The following is a 21,928-nucleotide window of genomic DNA, read 5'->3' as shown; positions in this document are numbered from 1 at the left end:
GTTAGCACAAAAACATAATTTATACGTCGTTCATTGAACTTTTTAGGTGTTTATTTGGACGTTCATCTAACATTTATCTAACATTCATATATGTCTCTACTTGTTTTAGAATTTTCAGAGAACATTCAAAGCGTTCCTTTAATGTTTACGGAATGATAAAATGGAATGTCCCTTTAACGTTAAAACATTTAAAAACTGGACGTTTTGAACGTTAAGGAAACATTCAGAAACTCATTTATTTTCACATTAGAAAATGTTCTTAGAACATCATTTTGTTTAATTAGGTCATTTATATAATATATAGGTATAATATTTTGAGTAGTCCAGTTATTTTATTTTATTTTATTTATGTATGTATTTTTAGCAGTGACTTTGTTGAATTCAAACGTCTTCCAATTAATTTAAACTACAGCTGTCCTGAATTTTATTCTCTTAAGCTTCAAGTAATATTTTTGAAATAGCTGTTGCACAGTGAACACAAAATCACAGTGAGTTAAGAGGAAATATTTATTTATTTATTTATTTATTGTCACAACTTGCGCCTACAGGGTTTGAATATAGAAAACCCCACCCAGAGAAATACTGACTGACTGCTAAATGTGTGACAACTAGCCCCGGTCTCTTCTGAATGCAGGTGTTGACTGAGTGGAGCTGTCCAGGTGCTGAAAAGGCGGTAATGATACTTCGCGCTTATAATTAACAACAACCAATGAAAAGTTTTCGTCAGTATTGACAAACGTAATCAGCAGAGGTTCTGAAATAAACGATCTTACAAGCATTGTACACAGCAGTTCAAGTGATTTTCCAGGGCGCTGCCCAAAAATCCTTCATTCAAGTTCAAGTTGGTCCGTTCTCTGTTGCCACCTTGTGGATGTCGGTGTTTTTATAATTCCAGACGTCTCGGTTAAACTGGGGCTGATCCACAAGTCATGCAATTAAAGAAAAGAAAACCTGCTTCTAAAAATTTTGTTAAATTAACATGGAATAAAAATTGTTTATGGTTTCCCTCCAAAATAAGTAGAAACACCTGATGTTTTCGTCCTCGTGATGTCTCTCTGTCTGACTCTCTTCCCCTCTCTCTCTTTCTCTCACTCACCGGTTTCTCACTCCCACGGTATTTTGACGTGTGTATATATATATTTTACTCGGAGAATTAAGCTTCATGTGTCAGGTGGCTTGAGTCCATATAATAATCTCGAGACGAACCCGTGGATATTAAACGGTTTAAAATATACAACAGAAGTGAATTTTGGAGATTCTCCTGTCGCCTTTTGAAGGATAAACACTGAATCAAGAATTGGCGCTGGATGGATTTTTATTTTCTTCTTCACTCTTCTGGTTTTCTGATATCAAGCGTCTCACAGCCACGTCACGCGGTGTGAAACATCCTCCGCGTGCCTCCGTTTTTCTGGACTTTATTGTGACACCTGTGACTTCGTAAGGTAAGCGCTCACCTTCTGCGTTCGATCTAAATTCAAGCCCTTTTTTCGTCTACAGTGTGGGAGGAGGATAAGAATATTTGAAAAAGGGGTAGAAACTTAATTATGCTTTTTATACTCGATGCTAATAAATGCATGTGCAGATATAAACCAGTTTCTGCCAATATAGGAACAGGTCATGGTAAAATAATGATCTAAAAACATGGTGTAATTTAACACATGAGCAGCGCAATGATTTTTTGGCCATATTTCACTAACCCCGACAGTGACTGATGCGCGTTATTTGAAGATATTTAAAGATCATTTTAATTGACAAATCAATAAGTCACTATTTTTCTATTCATTTTCTCTATCTTTCTCTCTCTCTTTGAGGGACTGAGTATCGGTTAAACGAACTGAGCTTCTGACCTTCTCTAAAATCATCTTACACAAAGAAACATATTTGTCATCGTCATCATCGTTAATAATGCCTTCATAAAAGATCATTTCCATCCTGACTTCGTCGCCTTTGTTATGCTGTGGTTGAAGTGAGCAGATTCTTCATTTCTGCGCTTTAAATGATTCGATTTAAAGACCTCGTTACAGAGCCAATTAAGTCAGACTTCACGGTCTGCTGCGCGCTGGAGCTCAGAGGTGCGTCTGGAGAACAAGAACCGGACCGCCGTCCAAAATACCAAGTTATATAGGTCGGGTTATTTTCGGAACTTACCTACAATTCTTTTAGTTATTTCTTAAGTAGCTGTATGTTGCTTATTTCTCGCGCTTTGGATGCGCTGTTAGATGCACTGCTCTATCAGAGAGCATTTCTGTGCATGACAGAACACAAGACAAATTGTCCTTGTGACGGGGAGTGAATTACTGCCATTTCAGAAGGATATCACAGATGCGTGAAATTATGCTGGAGATTCCTTGAAAACAAAAACGCTTGCTTTTATTATATAAGCAGTATATGAGATACAGGACGGTATTATTTAGTATAATTTGTGCCATCACTGTTTTGTCCTAATTCTCCATATTTTCCGTTTAGTGCGTGTTTTCTTTTTTCTCTTCAGTCTGAAAGCCGTGAGGTGTTTCTCCTGGACTGATGGCGTCTTCTGCACCTTCTTCCTCGGCTCCTGATATGGACCCAAACACGGCTAATTTACGACAACCTGCCACAAGTAGGTCTCTCTGGATAACGCGTTTTTCACTTGGCTTGTTTACTCCGTGGGGTGGCGATGTTCATCACTGCCTAAAAAAACACATATCACCGTGTGAAATGTCTATTAGCTGACAGAGACAGCTAGAGAGACAAATTATAAATTTTCTGATGATAGATAGATAGATAGATAGATAGATAGATAGATAGATAGATAGATAGATAGATAGATAGATAGATAGATAGATAGATAGATAGATGTTAAAACGGAAACTCGATAAACAAACGATGTGTGCATATGTGTATAATAGCCTACTACTTATAATAATTATTTTATTTTATCTCTTGTTCGTTTTGGGTATGGTTTTAGTCGGAATTCATATATGCAGATTACAAATAAAATTATGTTCTTAATTTTACTCTCAAATAAGAGCATCCTACTTCTTCCTAATTACGTGTTGCAGTTAATTATGGTACCGATTTTATAACAATAGTCCTGCTTTTTGCTACGTTTTTATGGCAGCTTAAATAACAGCAATCAGCCATCGTCTGCTCTCAACAGTCCCACTTTAATAGCGTAATTACAAAAATTACCCACCATCACGGTCCAATTCACAGTTTCCTTTGTAGCTACCTACAAATGCCCGAGCCAGGGCAACAAAAAAAATGCATGAAATAAACGGGTTTGATCGGGTTTAATAAACCTCTGTGTCCCTTTCTGAAGCCTATATATGTAAAAAAAAAAAATATATATATATATATATATATATATATATATATATATACACAAAAAATAAGCAATGCAAAAATAGAACGACGTAGTAGGCTACATATGTTATATAGTTTATTTATATACATTTTGTTTTTAATCCATGAGGTCAAGAGAATTATATGCTGTGTTGTTTTATTGTGCGTGCGTGTGTGTGTGTGTGTTCTGCGTGTTTTGCCATTATCTCCCTGCCAAGCTCTATCTCACGCTCACTGACCTGAGGGGCGCGCGCTGTCTCTGCCTTGTGCTGACAGCGCGCGCCCGGGGCAGATAGAGCTAGATCTGCCTCCAGACACAACCCACCCCGGAGGATGAGATCAATTCATATCAAACTATTGATAGTAGGCCTAATAATAAATCTGCTTCGTTTCCTCTTCTATGCACATTTCATGCAAACACACTATACTGTATTGTTTATATAAAGACGCAAGCTCAAAACATTATGACTATTGTTGTTCATGCTATATGTGAATGCTAAATGTTATAAGTGTGTGTGCATTTTTGTTTCATTGGCATCTGTCTGGTCACTAATGCTGGAGGTCATCCATGGTACATTTTCTCTATAGTCTCACTGTATGACGGCTGGCGAGTCAAACACAAGCGTTTCACTCAATTAATTCCGAGACCTCATTTCATGCCCGCTTATTTTAAACCGCCTCTTTGCCGGATGTGTGCCACCATCTATTAGCTGCCTGCCTTTCTGATAGCCTCTATTGATTCCTTTAAAAAAAACTGAAATAGACACAAAGAAGGAAAAAGCCACAGAGCCGGCAAAGACCCAAATCTGTTGCGCACTTTCATTGCCTTCTGCGTCAATGCATGTTCACCCTGCTTTATTAGGCACACATATCCTCACCCATAGCATAAAAAATAAAATGAAATATGGGATGTTGAACAGCTCTCCAAACGTCTCGTTTTAGCCGGCGACGCGTGGTACGGGGTTGCACACGGATGCACGAGGAAACTGGGCATGAAGATCTGTGGTAAGTTTCAGCCAACATCATTTCAGTCAGTGGGGTCACTCAAGGTGGCAAAACCAAGGGCACCTTTATCCATGCTGTTGTTGCTCTGTTGACCCAGGTGTGAATACATTTGTGCCCTAGATAGGGAGTGACTGTCATTGCGTGTTTTCATCACACTAAAGGTCAGAGAGCTGATGTGTACCCTGTAGGCTACTGTGCGAACAGGGTCTTAGTCTTTTGTTCCCCCATATCACCCCTTGTTCACTCGCATTATTATTTCCCGGACAAAGGAATAGAAATCAGCCCGAAAAGAGAGGTTTACGCCAGCAAGACAAGAGAAAAATAGCTTAGAGAGTTCTGTGAATCGTCAGGGTCTGGATGGAAATATTCTCTCACGGTCAGTTAGATGGGTTTTCGTAACTGGATTTGTTCTTCAGTGAAACTCTATATATCAGGAGAAAAAAGGGCTGCCGGTGTTGCTCTCTAGTCTATTAGTTTCCTAGTGGGTGGTTCTCTGTCTCTCTCTCTCTCTCTCAACTTGTCTTTTTACGCCACGCTGCTTTTTATAGCCTGCTAAAAGATGTGAAGAGGATTGGGTGTTTTTAAGATGATGACGTCTGGGAGGATGTGGCCATTTCTCCGGGTGAACTTAAAATCGTTTCATTCTCTTATATAAAGCCAGGGTCCTCTGGATTTAATTTCGCCATCATTTAAAAAAATATTATACACTAAAATTATTTTGTAGGATATACAGGGATACATTTAAAGTATACGCATGCATACAAGTAAAAAAAAACTATAAATAATACAAATATTTTTAAAATGTTTTTCTTTATGCATTCATGTATTTAATTGTGTATTTATTTTAATTTATTTCTTTGGAGAGAGCTCATGCAGATTTTGATTACATTTAAATAAACGATAAGAGATGGAATTAAATCCAGAGTGTGAAGTCATATCTTTAGTAATAATCAGCCTAATTTAAACGTAACTTATTTTGTACAGCTATTTAATCAGAATGTGTGTTTTATTTAAAATTGCATGTACGATAAACATGCTTAACGTGCTAGAGGAGACCAAAAAGCCTTTGGTCTTTAGCTTGAGAGAAAACAGAAAAATCTATATTGATAGTCGCTATAAAATCGTGTCGCCCATTGATGTTCAGCGCATCGCAAAAGATTTACGACATCGAATAGTCATTAGCTCTTATCAGAACCGAGCCTGAATGAGAGAGAAGGGCTGCACGGTGGGCAGAGGGGAGTATTAACGGGGGTCTGTTTTCTCTGATAATATTGTGTGATAGTCCTGCTCAAAATGAGAAAGATAACGACACGCAATGACAGCCCGGCCCTCGTGACCGAAAGACGGATGCTCAAAGGAAATATGCTTTTAAATATTGAGAAATATTCTTTATAATCTTACCAACCATCTATGACCCATGTTTTACAATATTTAGTGGCTCTAAGCAGTTCTCCGTTAATAAAACCAGTCAGTACAAAATGTAGCCTATGAATTATGTTGTATTGGTGTTTGCTCTCTTTCACATTAAAAAATAAAGGTTCCAAATCTGGTTTTGATTTGCCAGTTGGGTTCCCCAAAGCTAGCAGTTTTTAAAATATCCATTTTTGGAATGCGAGGAGCACTTTAAATCTAAATAACGTTTATAAAGAACTTTTAATGTATTCCAAGGTTCTTCGTGGAACCATCGATGCCATATATTTATATATATATAATTGGGTCTTTATTAAGCATTGCCTGAACCTGTTTGTCCATGATCAAGCAAGATGCTCTAATAACACATCCTCGATAGATGGGAGTTTCAATCTATTAAATGTGCCTGTCGGCAGTTAATGGCATGGATCATCAGTCAGTCAAGCGGAATCTGTGGAGGATGACAGACCCAGACTCAACCGTGGTTTTTAAACAGTGTTTCATGATCCAAAACACACACACCCTACATGTCCTCTGATGTCATGGCTACAGTAACACCTCTGAACCTCCGCCAATCCATAAATAGCGCTGTCCCACTAAAACTCCAACAGCTGGAATCACCCTTAGGTATAAATATCAGAGAGCAAGCCAGCTGTTTAGTTGCTTCTCTTAAAGCAACTGGTTAGAGATACAACTTTTCCCCTCTAGCATCCAGAATCAAGGCTGAGGATATGTTTTGCAATTCTTCCCCGTGTTGTAATGATGCAGGTTTCCTGCAGAAAAACAATAGTCTGGATGAGAAGAGTCGGATGGTGGGCGCCTTCAAGGAGAGCGCGAAGAACCAGATGACGTGTGACAACAGCGAGCGCTTCACGCGCGCAGAGACAGACTTCTCCAACCTGTTCGCTCGAGGTAACCACAAACCTCCTTCTGAATCATGTTTTCATACGCTGCTGTATGCACATATATGCCAGAGAGTGCCTAAACCTCGGAAACTAATGCTTTCTTGCTGCATCCAAATCAAACACTTAAAAGTTAAAGAGATTACATTTGATTGTTCGCTTATTATTGTAAGCTAAAACCATGATCCACTTTAAATGTCGACTACTGTATATCAGCAAGATAGATAGATAGATAGATAGATAGATAGATAGATAGATAGATAGATAGATAGATTTTTTTATTTTTTGTTGATATTTTCACTAGTTGTCTCAGATGGAATAATGAACACAAGAAATATCAGGAAAATTATTATTATCAATAAAGATATTTAAAACGTTATTTTAATGTCAGAAGTTTATGCAGTTCCATGCAGAAATATAGTCAGTGTCAGTAACTGATTATTGACCTATAAATAAAGCAGAATCTTAAAATCTCTTCATTTTTAATTATATTTTTATTAATTATTTCAAAATCAGAACCTGGTATTTTTAAGGATTACAAAGAAAAAAAATCTTAATTTTCAGTCTGGATTTTTAGACTTTTCACCTCCACTATATTATTATTATTCCATCCATCCATCCATCCATATGCCTACTCACATGCTGGCTTACTCCATTCCAGATCTACTGCCTGCTAAAAATGGCGAGGAACCCACAATCCAGTTTCTTCTCGAGGTGGTGGAGATCCTCACCAATTATGTGCGCAAGACCTTCGACAGATCCACCAAAGTGCTGGATTTCCATCACCCTCACCAGCTCCTAGAGGGGATGGAAGGCTTCAACCTGGAGCTGTCTGACCAACCAGAGTCGCTGGAGCAGATCCTGGTGGACTGCAGAGACACGCTCAAGTATGGAGTCCGAACAGGTACAGGCCCATGGAGCTATTACCACTCTGTCCAATCAGTCAACAGGAGTCCAGCTTTAACTTTAATTACTATCATTTACTGCTGACTACACAGATTTGAGTTGATTATGATGTTAAAGTATAATTAATTTATAACAGGTTCTTCCTATTTATTCACAGAAGTTATATCTTGATCATTTGAAAAGAGCAGTTTTGAAAATTGTTACGCTTACAGATGAGCAATTTAAATTCAATGTGTTTTCAAATGAGTTTGACTTATAATTTAATTTATAGGTAATATATGAAAGCAAATGAAGAAAGCTAATGATCTATTGACCAAAGTCACTTTATTATATATTTACTGTCTAATGCCATAAACTGCATTTTCAAGTGGAGCCACAAATAATTTTGGGAAAACTAAAACCCTGGTGATATCACTGAGTACCATTCAAAAGTTTTTTTTTTCAAATATAATATAATACTTTTATTTAGCAGGGATTCATTAAATTTATCAAAAGTAACCAAAAAGAATATTTATAAAATGTTTATTCCAAATAAATGCTGTTGTTTTGAACTTTTGAATTCAACAGAAAATCCTCTAAAAATTATAAAAGTATATATATATATATATATATATATATATATATATATATATATATATATATATCAGAAATGTTTCTTGAGCATCAAGCATATTAGAATGATTTCTGCAGAATCATGTGACACTGAAGACTGGAGTAATGATGATAATAATTTAGCATCGCATCACAAGAATCAATTGTGTTTTAAAATATTTTACCATAGAAAGCACTTATATTAAGTGCTAAAAATATTTGAAAAATATTTTTTCAAAAACATTAAAAAATCCTACTGACCTCAAACTTTTCAACAACAGTCTTTTGGTCTGATTGTTTCATTTTATGATATGAAGAGTATGTATTCGCAATTTGTACTTATAACTCCTGTAAAATCTCTTCTTCTAGGTCATCCTAGATTCTTCAATCAGCTTTCATCTGGTCTGGACATCATCGGTCTGGCTGGAGAATGGCTCACCTCTACTGCCAACACTAACATGTGAGTTACTGAAGCCACCGATCGCTGTCCTCTCGCGGGGGTCATTCGCCAGTAACAACACGTTGTCTGTGTTAAGTATTTCCGTGGCTCTGAGGTTATGTAAAGGGTTTTGTTTGAACGCTATGGCTCGAGGCACTGTTTTTGTCAAGGCTGTATCGAGTGATGTGTCTGAATGCTGTAACCACCCCGTTGCCCTCCAGGCCTGTGAGATTGCATATTGATCAGCCCATAGAGTTAGACATTTCACTGCTGATATAAAGAGCAAATTGAACGGAGCTGTTCTATTGGACATTTCTGTCTGATGAGTTGCTCATGCGATTTGCATGGAAACGATAGTATAGATTGCACTGATGCATTGAATATTTTTTTTCCATTGAAATGGCAGAAAACACATAAGTATGGGAAAGATTGGAGCTGGTTGTCACATATTTTCTAATGCCATTTTCTGTATCGGCATAATCCTTCAAGTCTACATAAAAATTGAACTACTGTAAAAAGTCTATGGTAAATCCCGTTATTCACGTTTCTGGACACAGTGAGAACTGTGATAAATACAGTGGGGTATTTCATCTAATTTTACAGTAAAATTTACAGTTTTGGGAAGTCAGAAAGAACACGTTATTTTATGATTTACTGTGGAAAAACTCTAAATTGAATTCCTGTGATACTTCATATTTGATAGATTTTCATGGAAATAATTATGTTTTTTCTTAGTGTTTTGCTATCAGCTATGTACATAAGGGTATTATGTTATCTTATGTTGTTAAATGAATGCTGTTTATTGCATTATTTTAGTGTCACCTATAGTGTTACTATAATGGTGGTTTGGTGGTTATATGACACTTATTCTATTTATAGCTTGTGCCAATATTACTTTAGTATATATCTTTGAAATACTAGTTTTTTTTAATATTTAGAATTTGTTATATATTTATATATATATATATATATATATATATATATATATATATATATATATATATATATATATATATATATATCATATTTAATATTAATGATTAATATTTTCTATTTTCATTTACATTTTAGTTAAAATTTTTATCATTTTAGTAGTTCTTATTTATTTTATATATGACAATATAATTTTAATAAAAAATAAAATCAGTATTAGTTTTAGTTATTTTAATACATCAAGTTAAAATAAATATGAAATATATACAAATAAAATATTATTATATTTTTATATTTCCTTTTACTTAACTTTTTTATGTCAAATAATAAAAATCTTCTTTTATGGTTTTAGTTTTGGTTTTAATTTTAGTCCCTGGCTTGTGCTGAGATTTCATTCATCTTTCTCTTTACCAATTTTATAAGTTAATATACTAAACAAATTTAGTATGACATTTGGAATCGAAATCTTCTACTTAACAAGCTATAACCGTTCCCCAGGTGAAAACTAGCCCTTCTTCAGCTATACAACAGAAGCTGATGGGTTTTTTCCTGAATCTTTTGCTGCTGCTGTTAGTGCAGCACCGAGGAGTCTTACAGCACTAAAGCACAGAATGGACTTGTACCAAATCTATTTAACAGCCCATTGATTGCGTGCGACTGTGGGCTGGTAGGAAGTGTGTGCCAGCTGGGACCAGCCAGTCGGAGAGCGTGTCCCTGCGGGCGAGCAGTCTGGCCATCGCATTTTACTCCCGCAGGCCATTTTGATCTCAGAGGACCGAGTACTTCATTACAGCTGTCTTTCTTAATATAAATAGAGAGCTTCCCGTAATAGAAGTCAGTTAAGATGAAAAAAACCTTGTTAAATTGCCATAACTATGAACAATGGGTTTTTGGCCAAAGGGAATTACTTTGATTAATATGCTCTTAAGCTAATTCATACCAAATATGGAGAGGAAAAGCTGTGCCAAAAACATAAAAGAATCAAAGTTTTTACATCCATATCATATTTGCACACTTGCATTTCTGCAGTGCTTGTTTCTCAGTAGTGTGACACTGAATACTCATAGGGTCTGTTCAATTGTGTTACTTATAAATGGTGTTACAACTAAATATCTTTTTGCATTCACTGGATGCACACAGTCAAACAAGTTTTCATTTTTCACATGCAGTAAATACCAAGGTTTCAGAACAGCTAGCAGTGTGTTTTTTTTTTACTTTGTGGCATTTTTACTTTATATGATTTTTACCACGTTATAAATAAAGAACGTCCTCAAGTGCTGCTGACATTTGAGAAGTCAAGAGGCGATCGATGTGTATTTCTGTATTAAACCTTGAATTTTGCCCTTTCTTCATGTCTCATTCCTGTAAAGCATCAATATGAGGTTAAAAAGCACTATATTTGTGTCTGGAGGCGGATGGAACCATGTTGGCTCTCGAGTATGAAGCACTAATATCAGAGGTGTGTTAGTTCAGCAGATGAGAGTGTGGGAGTCTCTCTGGGAGGAGGATGTTGATTAGTGCTTCACTCTGATGCTGAAGCGTTTTCAGGATCTCAGGATAAATGTTTCTCCATCTCTCCCACATGATGCCATCGTCTTGCTCCAGGGATAAAGCTGTTCTTTTGGCCTCCCACTGCTCTCTTCCCCATTTTAAAGGATTTCACCTGCAATGTTTGGAAACGTTTCATTTCATCACTGCTGAGAGTGTCGCTTCTGCTGTTGCCAGCTTCACACACACACACACACACACAAGCGTGCTATAGAAAGGGCTTTGTGAGAAGAGATAGAGGAGTGTCCTCGTGTCTGTGATTCAGTGAATAGACAGGATGCAAATGCTGCTTATTCTGTCATTATTCACCGTGACTAATTTAGACCCATTATTTCTCATCAGTGACACACACTGACCGGCAGCTAATGAACTGACACACACACACACACACCACTCTCAAAATAGCTTCACATAAAAGACAAGAAAAGATATTTGCATGAAATTTGAGTCATATTTCCAGCTGGTTGCTGCACTCTAAGGTGGTTGTGTTTCCACGGTGTTGCTAGGTGGTTGCCAAGGTGTTTTGGGTGGTTGATAGTAATGCTGATAATATTAAATGCATAATACACTAAATAAAATGTAAAATTAAATTTACACAATAATAACTCATAAATGAAACTTAAATCTCATATGACATTCTGTAAAACATAATTTTCTTACTCAGTATTTTTGTACTGTTTTCCATTACAAATATCTAAACGTTATTTAATCAAGATACCTTTACTTGAGAAGCAAAATGGCATAAGATATAAAGTAATGTATTCAGAGAAATGTATCAAAATAAAGTGGGGTTTTGCTAAAATAAAAAAGAATATCTGCCAATGCACTTAATAATAAATAAATAAAAACTTGACCAACGTTCTGTTTTTATTTATCTGATTATTATTTTTTGTTATGCAAATGCATATCACAAAATGCATTTTAATTTCATAGTTGAATAAACGGCCCCCTTTTATGCATTCAGGCAGATATTAAATTTCCTGTTGGTTTTTCCTCCTTTGTACATGAAAATGTAATTTGTCAAATCCAACACGTGTTACAGTCCGGCTCAAGAAACATTGTTCTATTTCTACGACATTCTGACAGCTGAAATCATGTTTTCGCTGCGTGTTATTGATGAGTCCCCGTTATTTTACTGTCTGAAATCTTTGTTCCTTCTCGTGACGGAGCTGAACAATGAGTCTGCCCCGGGGCTGTTCCGTGTCCTAGTTGTGTTCCATCACACGTTCATCCACTTTCGTCCATCCTTTCTGTGAATGAGACGGATTTGTGCCGAAGCGCGGTCTTATCTCGCGCGCGCAGCCGTCCCCTCATTTGTGCGCCGTCTGCCCCCCGTCATCCTGAACCTCTCCATTTAGACAGACAGATAGCCATCAGAGTACTGACTCCCTTCATTAAAACAGCCTGAAATGAGCCCTTATCTCGTCTATCACAGCCGTCTTTTAATTAGCGAAATTCAAAGCAGCCGAGAGGGACAGAATGTATCTCTGATGGAACAGTTTGTGATGTATGCAGGAACTGAAGCAGTTGTTGCCAGATTTGGACAATTTGCACAAGTGCAACATTAATTTGATAGCATAAATACGAATAGCCATGTCCAAATTTTCAATTTTCAGTCCAAAATCGAAGTAAAGTTAACCAAATAAATAAATTGTATCCACTTTATTATGCTAGGCGAAATTATGCTATTTTTTGGTTAGGACTAGAAGGGATACAGTTGCGGCTACTGGGCATGCGCATGTGCGTCACACAACAATAACAACTGTTTTTGCATTATTATAACAGGTGTTTTACGGTTGGGGTAGGTGTAGATGTTAATAACCCTGCTGAAAAAAAACAACAGACACATTACAAAATGTGTAATGGTTTTACTGGTTTGCCTATAATGGGACTTGTAGGCTATTGGTTTTAATGGAAACGGTAATGGACCCTGTATGTTTCTACTGATAATTGGTCGCCTTCTATTGGTGGCTTGCTAAAACCAATAGGTCCTAATGGAATATGTCCCAAAACACACCAGAAAAACATTAGAAATCACTATAAAAAAAATAAATAAATAAATAAATAATAATATGTGTGTGTGCGTGTGTGTGTGTGTGTGTGTGTGTGTGTGTGTTTCAACAGGGAAAACACATTCTAATAAATATAAACATTCAATTTATTGGCCCTCGCTTTATCCCTTCTTGCCACAACACTATTTTTTTGGTGAATGTGATACACTTCTTATTCATTAGCTGCAATAGGCTATAAGTGAATATTAATTAAGTAACCAAACTAAAAGTGCAGTAGAATTTCCCTGTTAAAAAAAAAATACCGCATATCCTGGTTAAGTAGCTATTATTTGAAGCATGGCTGCTGGTTTGAGCCTTAGCTGGTCTTAACTAGCTCCTGCTTATGACCAGCACATGACCAGTTAAGGACCAGTTTAAACCAGCTCAAACCAGCAGCCATGCTTCAAAAAATAGCCTTCATTAAAATAAGGTGGAGACAAGAACTAAACATCTAGATATTTTTCTGCACTGGAAAAGATGGGGTTTCAGTGGTGTAAATAAAACAAAGCTTTTACAAGAAAATACAATTTCAGTCTCATGTGATCAATCTTCCTGTGTGTTGCTCAGGTTCACATATGAAATCGCTCCTGTGTTTGTTCTGATGGAGCAACTGACCCTCAAGAAGATGAGAGAGATCATTGGATGGACTAATGGAGATGGCGATGGACTCTTCTCGCCAGGTAAACTGCTCCATAACAAACCGAATAATGAAATATCCCCATTACAAACATAACCCAAAGGACATATACTAGGTTGTGCATACAATTAGGGGCTGAGGAAATTCTGACATTTTCGTGTTGGCTGAACTATTCCTTTGGCTACCCCATTTTATTTTGGTGCTGTAATGTGATGAATCTGTTCACAGGTGGTGCTATATCAAACATGTACAGTGTGATGGTTGCAAGGTACAAGTATTTCCCTGAAGTCAAGACCAAAGGCATGTCTGCAGCACCACGACTCGTGCTTTTCACTTCTGAACATGTAAGTTTTCACTTTCACTGCAGTTAAGCAGAGGATATGACTCCCTCTAGGGGTCATATATTACACAGCCATGTGTCTTGAATATTGGATTTGCCAAGAATGCTAATATCATTCCTAATATGATGCTGAGCTCCAAAATATATTTGATATGTTATGTCACAGTTGATAAGTATATATCAGCTTAATGCACTTACTAAAATAACAAAAGGAGTCAAAAGTTTTGGTTTCAATGGCAACAAAAGGATATTCAAAGTGTATCATTTATCTTCCAATCTGCAAAGGACTGTAAAACTACATTCAAATTTTCAGTGTAGTGTAATGTCAAAAAACTTTTTTTTCACAAAATCTGCAATTTTCTATCACTGTCTAAAACACCCACTTATAGCAGAAAGCATTTGGCTCATGATTGCATTTTTTTCCTGTCACTGGCCATAAAATCACATGCGAAAATCAGCTGAGGATTTTTATTCCTGGCTGAGAGGAAGATATGACTTAGTGGCAGTTTTTTAAAGGATATCCAAAACTTCCCTTTAAAATTGATCATAGAAGGCAAATATGCTACAAAATGTGTGGCATACTCATGCAAAACAAGCACTATTTTCAGAATCAGAAGCATAAAATTATTATGAAAATCATGTATTTACATTTCAATCAGCAAATATGGTATTATTGTACATTTGCATTAATTTTATACTATTTGGCCGTTTGATTGATTGGCAACTCCACTGTTTGTTTTTTGCAGAGTCATTATTCAATCAAAAAGGCAGGAGCAGTGCTGGGATTCGGCAGAGAAAATGTAATTCTCCTGAAGACAGATGAGAGGTATCATCTTTTGAGCTCTTAACCACTATGTGACTTTCTTTCAAAGCTCATGTTTTATTTGCTAGAGTCCCTCCCACTTACACCTAATTGGCTGTCTTGTTTCAGGGGGCGTGTCATACCTGCTGACTTAGAGGCAAAGATCATTGATGCCAAACAGAAGGTACGTAGATGCTCAGACTCACTGTTTCCAAGACAAGTGAGTGAAAGTATTTAACCTCAGTGCCTGAAAAGTTCAGTGGATCAATACTGAAGCAGCTATTCTCAAGCTGATGGATGATTTGACCTTTAAGTACTAATTCTAAGTCTCTCTGTTAATAAAGGGAACTTGCTTCAGGCCATATCAGCAGTGAATGAAATTTTGAATGTTGATTTTAGGGTTACGTGCCACTGTTTGTGAATGCAACAGCTGGTACCACAGTATATGGAGCATTCGATCCCATCAATGACATTGCTGACATCTGCGAGAAGTACAACCTGTGGTTACATGTAGATGTAAGTTTGATTCAAATATATACATGCATTTCCCTTGATTTCTTTCAGAATTTGCTGAAATGGTAACTAAACAAATGAATGTAAAAAATGGAGAATTGAATAAATGAATTAATACATCTTAAATCATTCAGTCAGTGGTGTTTGTACATATCTAGGGTGCTTGGGGTGGAGGACTGCTGATGTCCAGGAAACACCGTCACAAGTTAAGCGGCATTGAGAGGTATGTAAAAATCACACGAGATAAGGTGCTAAATTGACTGTATATCAAAATGAAGGTAAAGTGTGACCTGAAACCCCACATGTCTGTTTGTTTCAGAGCAAACTCAGTCACATGGAACCCTCATAAGATGATGGGAGCACCATTGCAATGTTCAGCCATCCTGGTCAGAGAGAAGGTGAGGCAGGAAGTCTCAAGGATTTATCACACACTAGAGCTCCATTTACATCTGGCATTAACCTTTTCTCTTGGAAAAGCCCATCTACCTTATTGTAATTTCTTTTCTTTTTTAAGAAATTATTACTTTTATTATATTTTTTATTTCTGAAGCATCATGTGACCCTGAAGACTTGAGTAATGATGCTGAAAATTCAGTACTGCATCACAGGAATACATTATATTATATGTATTTTTCAAAATGGTACTGTATTTTTGTTCTATTAAATACAGCCTTAGTGAGCAGAAGACACTTCTTTTAAAAACATAAAAAATCCTGTACAAGAATCTTTGATATGCAGATATGCACCAAACTCATTTGGATAAATACAGAGTTCTGGTATGAAACTCTAGATGGCGCAGTCCGATACGTCTAACTCAATCTGACCTAATGACATCATTATCACATGGCACAGCTGACTGGTTCTCTTCTGTATCGGTAGCAATGAGCTTGCTGCTCAACATTCAAATATATGACTAGTGCTTTCCACAGCAGTTGCAGCTTGCTTCAGAAACCCTCCACCTTCCCCAGCTCCACCTGTATAGATCTGCTACGAGCAGTGTTTGGAATAACGGCGTTTAAAAGAACAGCATTGGGTAACGACGTTATTTTTTCACTAACGCGGTAATCTAACTAATTACTTTTCCCGTCGTTACAACGCCGTTAACGTTACTGAACGTTAAATGCGGTGCGTTACTATGCATTGATTTAATGAACTATGCAATCCGAACGGACCCCTGGCTCACACAGCGAGTGAGCAGGTGGGTTAATGACGAGATAAGCAGTTGTGATTGGCTAAGGCAGAGTCATGTGTTTCATGGTAGCCAATCAGAGCCAGTGTTTTTACACACATGCCGGCACATGCAGCTGCGCCAGCGGCGCCAAACATACACACACGCAATGGCTACACAGAGATTCGTGGTAGAGATGGCGAGTCAGGAGCAATCCGATGAAAAATTGGCATTTTCAAGGTGGAGATATAAGCACTACTTCAAATTCATTGTGGTCAAAGCAAAGAACGTGCATGTAATGTGCACATGCATCTACAAAGCTAGTGGCCAAAAACACTTTTCTTACAAAGATAATACTTGAAGTGCAGGATAAAACTGTCTGTTGACGTGCAATAAATATAGAAAGTTATGTACCTGTCTGTTCTACTCATTTCAACTGACTTGTGAAAACTGCAAAAACAAAGTACAAATTCTCTGACATGTAGCAACTTTTTTTTTTTTTTTTTTTTTTTTTTTACAGTAACACTAATAGTTACTTTCCCTGGTAACGAGTTACTTTTATTATAGAGTAATTCAGTTACTAACTCAGTTACTTTTTGGAACAAGTAGTGAGTAACTATAACTAATTACTTTTTTAAAGTAACGTTCCCAACACTGGCTACGAGGTAATTCATGTATGCCAAGGTTATTCAAATCTTGCCCTGGAGGGCCAATGCATTTCAGAGTTTAGCTCTAACCCTAGTCAAACACACCTGAGAATGCTAATCAATGTTTTTGGGATCATTAGAAAATCACAGGCATGTGACTTTGATCAGGGTTGGAGCCAAACTCTGCACCAATTTGGCCCTCCAGGGAAATATTTGAATAACCCTGATGCATGCTATATGCAATATTACTTACATGCTCACAGCAGAATGTTGGTGTATGTATTGGCAGTAGCAAGTCTCAGTACTTGCTCTGCCGCAGTAGCAGCAGCATAGCAGATCTTTTCCACCAAGACCACATACATTTACACTGCCATGCCAATCCCTCCGAGAGTTGTCATGATAGAAATGTTTCTGCTAAATTAATTTATGTAGATCAAGTCAATTCAAATTTATTTAAAGTTTAGTTATACAGCTACTGATCACAGGAGCTGTGTCTCTGTTGCAGGGCATTCTGCAGGGCTGCAACTCCATGTGTGCTGGATACCTCTTCCAACCAGACAAACAGTACGATGTGACCTACGACACCGGCGACAAGGCCATCCAGTGTGGCAGACATGTAGACATCTTCAAATTCTGGCTCATGTGGAAGGCCAAGGTGGGTCACAACAGCTGCTGTTATGCCTTATCAAATAAATTATATACTACATAGTGCTTTTCACAATACACAATACACACACAAACACACACACACACACATATATATATATGTATATGTATATATATGTATGCAATGTATATATGCAAAGATAGTTTGATATAATATATACAATAATAGATTACAATCACAAAGACAAGATTTGCTATACGGTATATATATATATATATATATATATATATATATATATATATATATATATATATATATATATATATATATATATTACTGTATGTATGTATATTACTGTATGTATGTATAACTATGTATTATGTATGCAGGTAAAGTGGTATATATTCGAAATGCTAAAATAAAAATAATTATGTGGCTAGAGCAAATTAGTAATGAGTATTTTGCTGAGAAAAACACATTTTTATCCTGACTGTTGATTTTTTTTCCGTGCAGGGCACAATTGGGTTTGAGCAGCACATTGACAGATGTCTGGAGCTTTCTGAATATCTCTACAATAAAATCAAGAACCGTGAGGGATATGAAATGGTCTTTGAGGGCCAGGTTTGTATCAGGCACATGCATACTCAAGTATAGACTGAAAAAACTGCTTACCTAATACTGCACGTAATTAATGTTCTTATTGCTTTCTTGTGTTCTCTGCAGCCCCAGCACACAAATGTTTGCTTCTGGTATATTCCACCAAGTTTGCGTGGCATGCCACATGGAGACGAACGAAGGGAGAAACTACACAGGGTACATCATCTCATTTCAGTTAGACAAAATGAGAGTAACAAGCACACATACTGGTGGTGATCAAAACCAATTTTACAATCTTGTTTCGGTTCAGTGGTGTTGAAGCTTTTATCAAAGAGTCATGTGATTTCAGCAGGACCTTAGATTAAAAACATTTTACAATTCCAAGGATTCGCCTCTACGCTCTTACGCTTCCAAAAGAGATCTTGCCATAGAATAACAATTTTGGTTTTCCCAAAGAATCTTTTTTAAACGGTATTAAAAAGAATAGTTCAGCTGAAAATGTCCTCACCCTCAGGCCTTCCAAGATGCAGATGAGTTTGTTTCTTCATGGGAACAGATGGCATTCCATCACTTTCCCACCAGTGGATCCTCTGCAGTGAATGGGTGCCGTCAGAATGAGAGTCCAAATTGCTGATAAAAACATCACAAGTAATCCACTAATCACTCCAGTCCATCTTTTAATGCCTTGTGAAGTGAAAAGCTGTGTGCTTGTAAGAAACATCATTAATACGTTGCTTCTGGCTCAAATAAGAGTCCATAATCTGTAAAAACATTTCCTCCAGTGAAAAAATCATTTAATCTGAATCAGGAGAGAAATATGGTTAGATCATGCACCATTTAAAACTGAAAGCAGTCCAGAACAGCTCTAAACAAATGTGTGAGTGAAATTTGATGTGAGAGATGGACTTTTTCACAGGAAGAAGTGTTATTATGGATTATGGACTGGTAGTTTGGCCAGAAGCTGCGGTTTAAGGATAAAACAAGATGTTAATTAATGAACTGGAGTCGTGTGGATTGCTTGTGGATGTTTTTTCAGCGGTTTGGACTCTCATTCTGACGGCACCCATTCACTAAATAGGATCCATCGGTGAGCAAGTGATGCAGTGCTAAATAAGGGAAAGTTCCCTGGATGTTAAAGGTTCTTCATGGAACCATCGATGCCAATAAAGAACTTTAATTCTTAAGAGTGTAGATGTTGTTGATTTTGTGAACTCACGTTCTCTTTAAGTTTGTAGAGGATGCCATCATCTGTATATATCTGGGTTGTCTTTTCATTCGAGTTTTGAGTTCACACAGTTTTGAGTCAGCATGTGCCTCAAGTTTATGTTTTTTCCAGTGCTTTGAATGAATCACTTTACATAGAAAATTGGTTCTCCCATCACTAAATTACGCCATCTCCCCTGCAGGTGGCGCCGAAGATCAAAGCAATGATGATGGAGTGTGGCACAACCATGGTAGGATACCAACCACAGGGTGACAAGGTCAACTTCTTCCGAATGGTCGTCTCCAATCATGCCGTCACCAAGTCCGACATCGATTTCCTCATCGATGAGATCGAGAGGCTGGGTCACGACCTGTAAGAGCAGAGAGCTGCAGCTCTGTGTCTATATTCAAGGCTTAGGCATCTCGATAGGACGTTCACCCAGTCTATACATTTAATGGCTATGTTTCGACGTCGTATTGTGGTCCAATATGTTCAGTCCTTCTACTCAATGTCTTTAGATCTTTAACTTACAGATTATGTAGCCTGTATAGCTACACGGTCACCTTATAACTTAGTTTAAATCCATTGGGATCGGGTGTAACAGTCGGTGCTTGGGTTTGTAAATACAATATAGAGACAAGCAATGACGCACCACCCTTTTAACGAAGCTCGAACCCCTTTCTGTGTACTAGTGGGGTCTGTGTGTAAACCAGTGGTTGATCTGTATTTTAGTGTTGTGTTTCCCTAACTAACCTTGTAGTAGGTCATGTAAAGTGTTTAATCAACACCTTTGTGAGGTGAAACATACGTATTCAATTTTGAGTTTGAAATGTATTGATATAAATCTATAAACAAAGACTTGATTTATATTGTGAACCAATGGTGTTCAAAGGTATTTCTCCCATTTGTAACAGTTCTTCATTTGTATTTTAAGACAAGTTATATATAATCAAACAAGTTTAGGCTAATGTTTATGGTCCAGTAGTGTACTTGTGAGCCAAAGACAGAACTAGTGCCATGCATTTTACAATATACTCAACATTCTTTGAAATAAGCAAGCGTATAAATTATAGCATTAATCTATACACATTTATATAAATATGAATATATTGTATATGTTTGTGGTTGAGGCCCTTAACTCTGTGCAATCAGTGTGTTATTGTTACAACGTTATCGTGTGTATATTTGACTGAATGTTATAAGCAATCCTTTCAATTATCTGAAGGTAGTTAGTTACCAGATGTATATTACTATTTATTGATATTCAACTCAGGCAAATATAGCATCATATTTAAAAAATATATATAAAAAAAGATAGCTGGAAGAAATAACAAAAGAAAACAATTAAAGCACAAACTTAGAAGGAAGGCTTGATATGTCCTCAGGATGCTGGAAGATTGTGTTCATATTCATATTTATTAAAAGTTAATTGCTATGCGGTATTTAGATTCAGCTGTTGTCTTTGGACTGTTTATTTCATGTTCTCTATTTGTTCAAAGTGTATTTGACAAATGTGAGGAGGGCGATCTGGTCTCCTCAGTAAGGCTGGCACTTTAAAATGCAATCACATTATATGTAAACTGTTATTAACATATATATACACGGCACAATAAAAAGCTATTAAAGTATAAGAATGTTCTGTTAGTCGTCTTTTTAAAACGTATAAATAATGCACCTTTATTTTAAAGCATATAATAAACTTCCACTTCACACCCAGTTTGTTTGTGTTCTCATTTATTTCATTCTTATATTAAAGCAGCGGCTCTCAGCTCAGCCACTAGATGATATGTCATGATGACAATATTCAACTAGATTTCAAAATATACAGAAAAACGCCAAAAAGTATATTTGCTCAAATTTATTTCAAAATGTATTTATTGGAATATATTTTATACCAACATATTATTGCTCACTGAAAGTATATGATAAAAATCAATATTTGCTTTTAGTCTAAGTGTAAATTCACCTAAAGGATTATTAGGAACACCATACTAATACTGTTGTTTGACCCCCTTTCGCCTTCAGAACTGCCTTAATTTTACGTGCCATTGATTCAACAAGGTTCTGAAAACATTCTTTAGAAATGTTGGCCCATATTGATAGGATAGCATCAAGCAGTTGATGGAGATTTGTGGGATGCACATCCAGGGCACGAAGCTCCCGTTCCACCACATCCCAAAGATTCTCTATCAGGTTGAGATCTGGTGACTGTGGGGGCCATTTTACTACAGTGAACTCATCGTCATGTTCAAGAAACCAATTTGAAATTATTTGAGCTTTGTGACATGGTGCATTATCCTGCTG

The 21,928-nt window shown here is 36.8% G+C and overlaps 1 protein-coding gene across 3 annotated transcripts; it reads left to right on the top strand.

Moving 5' to 3' along the window:
* The first annotated feature begins 1,119 nt into the window (after positions 1–1,119).
* Positions 1,120–21,252, top strand: gad1b (glutamate decarboxylase 1b). 3 transcript variants are annotated; one of them, XM_026256468.1, is made up of 17 exons: positions 1,121–1,442; positions 2,492–2,599; positions 4,267–4,329; positions 6,508–6,651; positions 7,303–7,545; positions 8,508–8,598; positions 13,677–13,789; positions 13,975–14,090; positions 14,833–14,912; positions 15,018–15,072; positions 15,288–15,404; positions 15,560–15,624; positions 15,721–15,799; positions 17,722–17,871; positions 18,337–18,444; positions 18,547–18,636; positions 19,827–21,252. In XM_026256468.1, the coding sequence occupies exons 2-17, from the start codon at positions 2,524–2,526 to the stop codon at positions 19,998–20,000; spliced, it is 1,764 nt and encodes a 587-aa protein (XP_026112253.1). In that variant the 5' UTR covers positions 1,121–1,442; positions 2,492–2,523; the 3' UTR covers positions 20,001–21,252. The 3 variants fall into 3 exon arrangements, with proteins under 3 accessions (XP_026112262.1, XP_026112253.1, XP_026112261.1); XM_026256476.1 differs by lacking the exon at positions 1,121–1,442 and adding an exon at positions 1,910–2,125 and having other exon boundaries at positions 19,827–20,000; XM_026256477.1 differs by lacking the exon at positions 4,267–4,329 and having other exon boundaries at positions 1,120–1,442; positions 19,827–20,000.
* The last annotated feature ends 676 nt before the right edge of the window (positions 21,253–21,928 follow it).

This window comes from Carassius auratus, chromosome 6, assembly GCF_003368295.1.
Source record: "Carassius auratus strain Wakin chromosome 6, ASM336829v1, whole genome shotgun sequence".
Classification (NCBI taxonomy): Eukaryota; Metazoa; Chordata; class Actinopteri; order Cypriniformes; family Cyprinidae; genus Carassius; species Carassius auratus.
The sequence above is the reverse complement of the archived record's forward strand: the minus strand, read 5'-3'. Positions and strand labels throughout refer to the sequence as shown.

Coding starts and splice junctions, on each gene's coding strand:
- gad1b (XM_026256468.1), top strand. CDS start 2,524: ATGGCGTCTTCTGCACCTTCTTCCTCGGCTCCTGATATGGACCCAAAC. Junction 7,546..8,507: donor CAAGTATGGAGTCCGAACAG/GTACAGGCCCAT, acceptor CTCTTCTTCTAG/GTCATCCTAGATTCTTCAAT. Junction 18,445..18,546: donor AAATGGTCTTTGAGGGCCAG/GTTTGTATCAGG, acceptor TGTTCTCTGCAG/CCCCAGCACACAAATGTTTG.